General features: G+C 60.6%; 2 protein-coding genes and 2 long non-coding RNA genes across 5 annotated transcripts in view; 2 read left to right on the top strand and 2 right to left on the bottom strand.

Annotated features, from left to right (window-relative positions):
• The window catches only part of LOC121018373 (uncharacterized), a 6,105-nt gene extending 3,047 nt beyond the window's left edge, over positions 1-3,058 (bottom strand). The window contains exons 1-2 of one of the 2 annotated variants that reach the window (XR_005785172.1): positions 2,667-3,058; positions 1,176-1,443 (exon numbers count right to left, since the gene is read on the bottom strand). This is a non-coding gene — a long non-coding RNA (uncharacterized LOC121018373). The other variant, XR_005785171.1, reaches the window with a different exon arrangement.
• Positions 3,059-3,104: 46 nt separating this feature from the next.
• On the top strand, positions 3,105-7,985 carry RNF39 (ring finger protein 39). Its single transcript, XM_040457113.1, has 4 exons — positions 3,105-3,574; positions 4,879-4,901; positions 5,094-5,185; positions 6,715-7,985. Exons 1-4 carry the CDS (start codon positions 3,212-3,214, stop codon positions 7,287-7,289), a joined length of 1,053 nt encoding a protein of 350 aa, XP_040313047.1. The 5' UTR covers positions 3,105-3,211; the 3' UTR covers positions 7,290-7,985.
• The window catches only part of PPP1R11 (protein phosphatase 1 regulatory inhibitor subunit 11), a 3,472-nt gene continuing 1,721 nt past the window's right edge, over positions 7,921-9,671 (bottom strand). The window contains exon 3 of the mRNA XM_040457114.1: positions 7,921-9,105. Within this exon, the coding sequence (XP_040313048.1) occupies positions 8,903-9,105 (203 nt within the window). The 3' untranslated portion in view covers positions 7,921-8,902. The remainder of the gene's footprint in view (positions 9,106-9,671) is intronic.
• LOC121018375 (uncharacterized) overlaps positions 9,397-9,671 on the top strand; it is a 411-nt gene continuing 136 nt past the window's right edge. Inside the window, exons 1-2 of the long non-coding RNA XR_005785173.1 lie at positions 9,397-9,419; positions 9,583-9,635. This is a non-coding gene — a long non-coding RNA (uncharacterized LOC121018375). The remainder of the gene's footprint in view (positions 9,420-9,582; positions 9,636-9,671) is intronic.

Here is a 9,671-nt window from a genome sequence, read left to right as displayed (position 1 = left end):
GGGGGGGGGGGGGGGGGGGGCGGTGCGCGGAGAGGGAGAGAGAGAGAGAGAGAGAACATTGGCTCAGTGTTGATCATGTGACATTCCACATCTCGTACTACTTGTATTGCAAGACATCACTCGTTTATCAAGTTAAAACTTATCAGAAATGTTTGCTTGTCTTGCAGAACAAGATACTCGCAGTCAAGGTTCCACTGTCTATTTATTGAGACCTGCTGAGTGCCAGGCACCTTTCCAGGTTCAGGGAAAGCATGGTGAACATAATAAAGGCTAGGTTCCTGTTCCTATAAAACTACCTTCTATGGAACAGAAACAGCTCGAGACAGATAAGCAGACCATTTCAGATGGTGATAAATACCACAAAGACAGTACATCTGGGTAAAGATGAGGAAAGCAACTTGAGATACAATGGGGGAAAGGCATCCTCTCTTGAAGTGTTCCATGTGGCTTGAGCCCTGGATGACAGGACGGACACAGCCTCGTCCAGCTCTGGAGGAAGCGGGGCCCGAGCAAGTGCACACACCTGGCGGGGAGATCAGCCCGCGTATGCTCAGGGAGCAAACAATGTGAGCCCTGCGCCTAGCACAGCGAAATGGGGGCTGATTTGGGGAGGGTAGGTCCATCTGCACACTTCACCCTCATCACGTCACACTGTGGGGTCACCACGTGCCTAAACATTGGGATCTCCTGGAAAGCTTTCAAAACTCCTGATGCCTACCTCCTCCCCCCCATCCACAGAGATTCTGTACAGTTGACCTGCGGGGTCTCCTGGACATCGGGAACCTAAAAGCTGCCCAGATCATTCTCACGTGAACATGAACGGAACTGCAGAGCAGACCTTGCAGGCCGCAGCAGGCACTTGTGCTGTGAACGCCGGCTCTCTGAACACACGCGCGTGCCACTTCCCCACCTCTCCAGGCCCAGATCTGGAAAGGACCCAATGTCTGAAAGGCCCTGAGGAGGGGATGGAACCAAGAAGATGAAGCGGTCCGAGGGAAGACAGAAAGAGAATGGGCAAGAACACCAAGAGACACAGGGAACTCCAGAACATGTGACAGACTGAAGGGGCGAAAACAAACAGGTGCAGAGAGTCCCCAAGGGTCAGAGATTTGTGGGACAGGGGAAGCAGAGCCTGCCGTAACAAATGATCACAAACGCAAATCGCGCACCCTTACCTCACAGTCCTGTAGTTCAGAAGTCGAAAGTGGGTCCTACTGGGTGAAAATCAAGCCATCCGCAGGACTGGAGGCCTCCTGGAGTCCATTGCCTTCCTTTTCTGGCTCCGAGGGGCCGTCCGCTTCCTCTGCACGCAGCCCTTTCCTCAGTGTTCAAAGTCAACAGTGTTAGGCTGAGTGCTTCTCACACGTCTCTCGCTGGTTGTTCTCTCCTGCTTCTGTCCTCCGCCTTTAAGGATGTTGTGGACCTTGAACCCCTGTGGATAATCTAGAGAAATCTCCCTGTTTCGAACCCAGTGATCAGCAACCGTAAGTCCATCTGCAAACTTAATTCCCCTTTGCCCTGGAAGGTAACAGATTTACAGGTTCCAGGAATTAAGACGTGGACATCTTGGGGGACTGTGACTCCATCTTCCACAGCACGAAAGCCCGTTTTACAAAACAGGTTTGGGTCATATCTGTAGCTGTAGGTCTTATGAGCACTGAGCTGAGAGCTTTGTTCCAAGATAAATACACATGTGTTTATTTGTGAGGGTTTATCACGGTGTCCAATTTGAGTGTCTCCCTGGTAAGTGTGGAGCAGAGGTGGGGAGAAGGGTGCCTCAAGGGCTGCCCAATCTTTATTATGTTTGTCTTTGAGCTGCTGCTCCCCAAAGACCTACGGCTGCCGCATTGTTCTTAGTGACAATAAAACTAATGACAGCGTCTCTTTGCGTGTTTTCTTTGAGTACGTCTCTGTGTCCCTGAGAAACCCTCGCTGTCCAACCCAGTGGTATTGAGTGTGTCTGAGACTGGGTACATCTGTGGCCTCTGCATTATGTGAACGCCTCTGTCCGTGGGGAATTTGGACGTGATGGGTGAGCAGACAGGTCTGTACAACAGTGTGTGCGAGCACACTCGTGGACAGATGTTTACTTCCCCACAAACCCTGCAGGGCAGGCAGACAGACAGGCCTCCCGTGAGAGCGGCAGAGGAACTAGCAGGTGGAGGGCGTGGGAAGAGAGGAGAGGAGGGAAGAGCCAGGAGATGGATGAGCGGGGAGGGAGAGGAAAGATCAGAGGGAAGATTTTGGAAAGCAGAGGGGAGGTTTTGGGGATCTCAAATGAAACAGAGGCAGCGGGGCGTCACAGCTAGGGCACAGATCAGGGCTGGCTACGGCCCCGCTTCTGCCTGTTCCCGGCCTTTGTGACCTTGGCAAGGCCAGCTCTCTGGGCCACTGTTTACCAAGAGACTTGAAATAGATGAACCCTAGGTACACCCCAAAGAAGGGTGAAAAGTGGAAATAAAAACCCACACCGGGAAAAACTGAGAGAAAGAACTAGAGACAGGTGGGGAGAGAGTAGAAGTAGGGGAGGCCCAGCCAGACGTAGAACTGACTCCCGGAGACCTGAGCGGGGGCGCCTGCTCCCCCCTCCCTTACCCCACAGCTTCAGAGGGTTCTTAAGCCCTTAATAGGTAAGGCAGCAAGCAGGGAGGAAAGGAAAGACTCACCAGCAGTGACAGCACACACCAGACCAAGGCCTGGATCCTCGCTCCCGCCTCCAACTCCGGGGAAGTGGGTGTGCCGGCCGCCTGGAGTGACTCACACCCCGGCGATGTGGGCGCACACGCCGAAAGCGAGCCCGGGCGCTCTGCCCACCGGCTCAGCACAGGCCCGGGGCGGATATGAGATTGGGGCGCCGGAGGGGTGACAAGGAGGCGACCCCCGCCCCCACGGTGCGGCCTTGCCCCCAGAGCGCCCCCTCCCGAGCACCTGCTCGCCCCGAGGACCCGGGCGCGCGCGTCCCCCGCCCTCCTCCCCCAGACCCGAGCTGGGAAGCTGGAGAACCAGGTGAGCTGTTGCGCAAGGCCCGGTGTTTACCTGCCGCGGGGGCCTCCTCCTCCCTATAAAGCCTGGCGCGGCGGGGAGGGCGGCGGAGGCCGCCACTGCTCGGAGAGGGGCGACAGCGCGCCCGAAGGTTCATGCGCCGGGCGGGGACAGGGCCCCGCGCTCGGCTCGCAGCAGGCGCGGCCCGCGGGCGGGGGTCGCGCTTCCCATGGAGGCGCCCGAGCTGGGCCCGGGGCTGGTGCAGCGTCTGGAGCAGCTGGCGACGTGCCCGCTGTGCGGGGGCCCCTTCGAGGACCCGGTGCTGCTGGCGTGCGAGCACAGCTTCTGCCGCGCGTGCCTGGCCCGCCGCTGGGGCGCCCCTCCGGCCGCCGGCGACCCGGCGCCCGCCCCCGCCTGCCCCCGCTGCGGCCAGCCGTGCCCCCGCCGCAGCCTGAGGTCTAACGTGCGGCTGGCGGTGGAGGTGCGCATCAGCCGGGGGCTGCGCGACAAGCTGGCCGAGGCGGGCGCCCGCGCGGGGAGGCGCAGGGGGGGCCGCATCCCCACCATGGGCTGCCTGGACCCGCGCGGAGAGGTGAGGCGGGGCCGGGGGCGCCCTGGGGCTGTGGGGGCCGAGGAACGGGGCGGGGTGACAGCAGTACGTGGGGAAGCAAGAAGGGAGCGGGTCTCGGGCGCGCAGAGGAAAGGAGACCGGACGCGGAGCGCGGGAAATGCGGAGGGGCGGGGTCTGAGGGGAGGGGGACTGTGAGGTCTGGGGGGACGGCGGGGGTGGGAAACAGCCTGGGGGAGGGCGCGAGGGGGACGGCGGGTCTTGGGAGGGGGACGGTGGGTGTCGGAACCGACCTGGGGGAGGACGCGGGAGGGGGGGGAAGGAGGGATCTGGTGGGGGGGCGGGGCGCGAGAAGCCGGAGCGGAGAGAAGGGCGGTCAGGGGCCATCAGTGGAGGAGGGCAGCGTTCGCCGTGCTGTTGCTGAGCGTCCTGCTCCACTCCTCCCAGGGCCCCTGGCCGGGAGAGGCGACGGCGGAGGCGGGGCCCGTGAGCCTGCAGCCCGGCCTCTGGCCGGGCCCCTCCCCTAACCCTAACCCTAGCCCTAACCCTAACCCTAACCTTCCCTGCCCCTACTCCCTGCCCGACCCCCAGGCGTCCGGGACTCCTGACTGGCTTCTCCCCAGCAGCCTAGCCGGTCTCGGGTCTTGCTTCCACACTTTGAAGTCTACATAGACCTAATTAGTCCAGGTGTAATTGGCGTGATTAGGCAAATTGCCCCTCCCTTCGCCACCACACTGGGCCGCTCCAGTCATCCCCACTGGACAGTGAGGGGGGAGGGGAGTTCCTGGTGTTTGGAGGGCATCCAGCGCGGTGTCCCGAGCTGCTGGGCCTCCTGGGACACATTGGAGTCCAGCTGCCGCCTAGGCCAGGGTAGAGACACAAAGCCAAGGGCCCAATAAATGCCACTGGGCTTTTATGGCAACAGGGGAAGCAGCTTTATTACAAGGCTTTTATACACCAACTCTTAGCCCCAGGGCTCGGGGGGTTTGGTCAGAGTGATGGAGGAGAGGGACACCCTCAGGAAGGTAAATTAGGAGACACAGAATGAGGCCAGGCGGGGAACTCTGAAGGGTGAAGGGGGCAAGTCCCAGGTGTGGATGAAGCTGGGGAAGGGGAGGAGGGCGGTGGGCGGTGATGGAGGGGAAGGAGGCCCATGAAAGGACAAGGGAAGACTGAGGAAAGGGGGAGCCCAGGGGTGAAGAGGTCACTGTGAGAGGTGCCGGGGCTCACCAACCGAGTCCCAGCTACCTGAGGGAGGGGAGGATAGGGAGGGCCGCCCAGGGACGAAGCCCAGAGCTCACATCCATGTTCTCTTCTGCCCATCCCAGGACACGAGGAAGACATGGAGGAGGTGAGTTCCCCTTTACTGCTCCTTCCTTTCTACCACCAGCTGCCACATCCGTCACCTTTTCCGTGGGCTCCTCTCTGTCCTCACTCACACACAGCTTTTCCGGGCCCCAGAGATGTCAGTGAGGTCGGGGTGGGGGCGTCAGAGGCAGAGGGTGTCTACGGACTTCCTGACCCTTCTCCCTCATCTGTCCAGACTTGACGCCCCAACACCCAAGGCATCTAACTCAGACGACGACGTCCCCGAAGATTATCCAGTGGTCAAAAACATGCTGCACAGACTGACGGGTAAGGGGGGAGGGAGGGATGCACTGAGTGACAGTCTTCCCTCTCAGACAAGATCGAGTCTCTTCTGGGGTCTGTGGGACTTCCCTGAGGCAGCACTAAGCAGCAGGCGCTGAGGGGCTGGACCACAGAAACCCACCGTGTCAGCTCTGGGAGTCGAGGCTGGTGTTGGGTGGGATGGGCTCCTTCCACGGCCCTGCCTCTCTCCCAGCCTCCCCCCTCAGATGTCCTCTCTGTTGTCTTCTCATTGTTTTCCTTCTGTGTTCATCCATCTCTGGGTCCAAACTTGCTCTTTTTGTAAAGACACCAGTCACATTGGGCCAGGGCCTGCCCTAATGACCTCGTTTTAACTTAATTACCTCTGTAAAGACTCTGTTTCCAACTAAGTTCACACTCTGAGGTCCTGAGAGTATACAACATTTCTTTTCGGGAGGAACATAATTCGACCCTCAACGTCAATCCTCAGTTCTTCATATTCCAGCAATCCCCCCCTCTTATCTGTCGCGACCCTGGAAGGTCAGCTGCTTCCACCACTCTTGCTCTGTCTCTGCCCCTGGGGCTCTGGACCTTCTCTGCAGCCCCCCTGGGGGGTGGGGGGTGGGGCCCCTGCCTTGCTACCAAAGCTGCCAGCCAAAGAGGAACCTGTCTGGCTCAGTCGATAGAGCCTGCAACGCTTTTGTTTTGTTTTGTTTTCAGTTTTGGGGGGGGAGGGGTAGAGGGGAAGAGAGAGAGAATAAATCTCAAGCAGGCTCCACATTCAGTGCAGAGCCTGACGGATTCAGGGCTTGATCCCACGACCCTGGGATCATGACCTAAGCTGAAATCAAGAGTCAGCCACTCAACTGACTGAGCCATCACCCAGGCGCCCCCTCCCCCTCTTTTTTTTTGAGCATGCAACTCTTGATCTTCGGGTTGTGAGCTCTAGCCCCACATAGGGTCTAGACATTACCTACAAAAGAACTCTTAAAAAAAAAAAAAAAAAAAAAGCCTGCCAGGAAAGGTGCCCCACCCTCCTGTTACCTACCATACCCCATAACCCAGGATACTTCTAGCACCCCAATCCAGAAACCTTTCCTCAAAAGCAAACCATACACACAGGGCCGGGATTGTTTCTCTCTCCTCCTCTGCCCCAGGCCACTCCCACTTTTGCCTGGGGTCCCAGCACCCCCTGCCAGTCCTCCTCCTCAGGGTCACCTTCCTTCCGCATCCTGCTGACCCAGTTCCCACGCCCCACCACCACCACAGTAGATGCGGTATCCGTCCTCACTCCTCCCTGGAAGTTGGATCAGCCCCACTCTTCTCCCAACCCCCAACCCAAGCAGCCTCTCCATGATCTTCGCCCTGTGCCGCCTTCGCCAGGCCGGCCAGGGCTTCTCCAGGACGGTTCTACGGAAGCGGCCCGTCCCTGCGGCAGTTGTCTCCTCCCGCTCTGGCCCCACAGCTGCCTCTGGAGCAGTTGGGAGGCCTCTTTGGTGCCCTCTGCTGCGCAGACCCCCCTGACCCTGACCCGGCCCCCCTCTTCCCCTCCGCAGCCGACCTGACCCTGGACCCGGGCACCGCACACCGCCAGCTGCTCATCTCAGCGGACCGCCGCAGCGTCCGGCTGGCCCCGCCGGGGACGCCCGCGCCCCCCGACGGCCCCGCGCGCTTCGACCAGCTCCCGGCGGTGCTGGGCGCGCAGGGCTTCGGGGCTGGCCGGCACTGCTGGGAGGTGGAGACCGCGGCCGCCGCCGGGGACCAGGAGGACGGGGACCAGGACAGCGGCGAAGCCCGCTACGCCGTGGGCGCGGCCGGCGAGTCGGTGCGACGCAAGGGCCGCGTGGGGCTGTGCCCGGCGGGGGCCGTGTGGGCCGTGGAGGGCCGCGCCGGCCGCCTGTGGGCGCTCACGGAGCCCGAGCCCACCCCGGTGGGCGGCACGGGGCCCCCGCCGCGGCGCATCCGCGTGGACGTGGACTGGGAGCGCGGCCGAGTGGCCTTCTACGACGGGCGCTCGCTCGACCTGCTCTTCGCCTTCCAGGCGCCCGGGCCGCTGGGGCAGCGCGTCTTCCCGCTGCTCTGCACGCGTGACGCCCGCGCCCCGCTGCGCATCGTGCCGGCAGAGGGCTGAGCCGCCTCCCCCCGCCTGTGCGGGGAGCCGCCTCGTCCACACCCCCCCCCCCCCCACCCAGCCACACTCTTTTCTCCCAAGCAGGAAGATCTTGGCTGGACTCCGGCTTCCTGCCCCTCCCTCTGGGACGCTTGCCACCTGCCTCTCCACGGCTGCCTGCTACCCTGGACCTGAGCTGGGGAACAGGCCCTGCCCCCCAATACTGGGCAACGGTGGTGTCCACTACGCAGAGGCCCCGCCAGCCAAGCGTCCCCCTCCCACCCCTGCCTCTGCTGGTCTCAGAGGGCCCAGTGCCTTCTCCTCGGGCCACGGTTCCGACTTCCCTGCCCAATCTGGGGTTTATTCACCAGACTCTGGCCTGGGTCTCAGAGCCCTCCATGGAGCTCAATGCTGTTCTGGGGAGGGGGCAGGCCAGCTCTGCTCCATGGTGACTGCTTCCTTTGCTCACAGCCTTGTCCCGTTAGGAAGCTTCCTGACTCCCCCCCCCCCCCCCCTGCACACACAGTAAGCCAAGGCTGCTACCTCCCTTTCCTCTCCTCAGCAGGGGGGGTTGGCCCAAACACCCCAAAACCATCCCTGTACACAGCATCTCATCTTTCCCCATATGTATAAATGGGCCCATATTTAACACTTTTTGAGATGTTGGGTTATTTATTTTGTGCATCTGTGGCAATAAATGAGATCTCAGTGGTGGTATGATTTGACTCATCTCTGCAACTGTGCATGGCAAGAGGCCTAGGAAATGATCTCAAGATCCCAGTAAGGAGTGGGGAGGGCTGGGAGCTGGGCATCTGGGCTGGCAGAAACATCAAAGCCTAGGAAGGAAGGGGTAAGAGTGTAGTGTAGGGGACGTATCCCCATCTCTTTGCTCCCTCCCTTTCGCTTCCTCTCCCAGGGACCCAGGTCCCTGGGACAAAGCTGGATCTGTCTCTGAAGCCACAAGACGCAGGAGAAGGCTGGCTCTAAGTGGCCAATCCCCAAGCCAGCTTTGTCAGATCCTGTCTCACGTGAGAAGGGTGAGGCGAGGCCATCACTATGTCCTTTTCCATTAAAGGTGATAAAGCGAAGACCTCTCTCTCTCCCTCCCCTCTGGAGGGCATGAGGGGGTAGGGTTGGGAGCCCACACATCCCACAGGCTTATATAAACACATTACTGGAAGAGCTCCAAGCCAGGATTAACAAGCACAGCTGGGGCAAGACTGCCCGGAATCTGACTGGGACCCTGGCAGTGAAAGCTGGGAACCCAACTTAAGTGTTTGGGACTCAAAGAGAGAGTGCAAGGGGCCAAGGGACCTGGATCCCAGGACAGGCAGTTTGGCAGTGAGAACCAAGGGAAGAGACTGGAGCCAAGACGCCTGGATCCCAGGAGAGCAGGGGATGAGGACCGGAAGGAGAAACAAGGGCTGGGAGAACCCAGGAGCCTGGGTTCTGGAATAGCAGCAAGTCAGAATTCCAGGATCTCTGTTCACCCTCCGCTCCTCCTCCCTCCGTCAGGCAGAGGAGCGGGCAGGAGGGGGCTGGAGAAGGGGTCAAACCATGGGTTTAGTCCCCAAGTAGCCACGTGAATACATTCAGGGCCAGGCAGACACAGGAATGGTGGGGCAGAGAGGAATTTAGTGCTGCATCGGCCCTGGAGGAGGCTGGGAGGGGTCAGGAGGCTGGGGAGGGGTGCTGGGGCTCGGTCCTGGGGTTGCACGACGCCGTCCCTTGCGGTGGCCCCGTACACAGTGTGTATGACCACAGCCCTCTTCTTCGTCCTCATCGCTCTCAGTGGAGCTCTCGCCAAAGGCCCGAGGTTTCTCATAAATACAGCAGCCTGGATTTGGAGGGAGGAGCCCAGTAAAAAAGGGACAAAAGTTAAGATACAGTCAGTTCCTCACCCACCAGATCTCAGTAACAACTGCTTCCACCGTGCAAGACCCAGCTTCCCCAGGCCCACCCCCCGGGGACTCAGGCCCCCAAACCCTCCTCCTGTTGGCCAGGGTCTAAAGCCTCGCTTCTGCCCGCTGATGCCTCCTGATTTCAGGCCCTGGTCTGTCCCAGGACAAGCCCTCCCTCCCTTTTCCGCCAGTCTTAGCCTCATGTCCCCGATGCCTGGAATCACTGAGGCAGTGACAGGCCCCTGGGCAGGTGTGAACAGGTGTGAGAAGTAGACAGTGACAGGCTGTGGGCAGGTGTGAGAAGGTGGCAGATGGGCCTGTGGGTAGGTGTGAGCAGGTGGCAGACAGGCCTGTGGGCATGGATGAGCAGGTGTGAGCAGGTGGCAGACAGGCCTGGGGGCAGGTGTGAGCAGGTGTAAGCAGGTGGCAGACAGGTCTGGGGGCAGATGTGAGCCGGTATGAGAAGGTGGCAGCAACAGGCCTGGGGGCAGGTGTGAGCAGG

Source organism: Herpailurus yagouaroundi, unplaced genomic scaffold (assembly GCF_014898765.1).
Source record: "Herpailurus yagouaroundi ecotype Mexico unplaced genomic scaffold, PumYag 219, whole genome shotgun sequence".
NCBI classification, from domain to species: domain Eukaryota; kingdom Metazoa; phylum Chordata; class Mammalia; order Carnivora; family Felidae; genus Herpailurus; species Herpailurus yagouaroundi.
The sequence above is the reverse complement of the archived record's forward strand: the minus strand, read 5'-3'. Positions and strand labels throughout refer to the sequence as shown.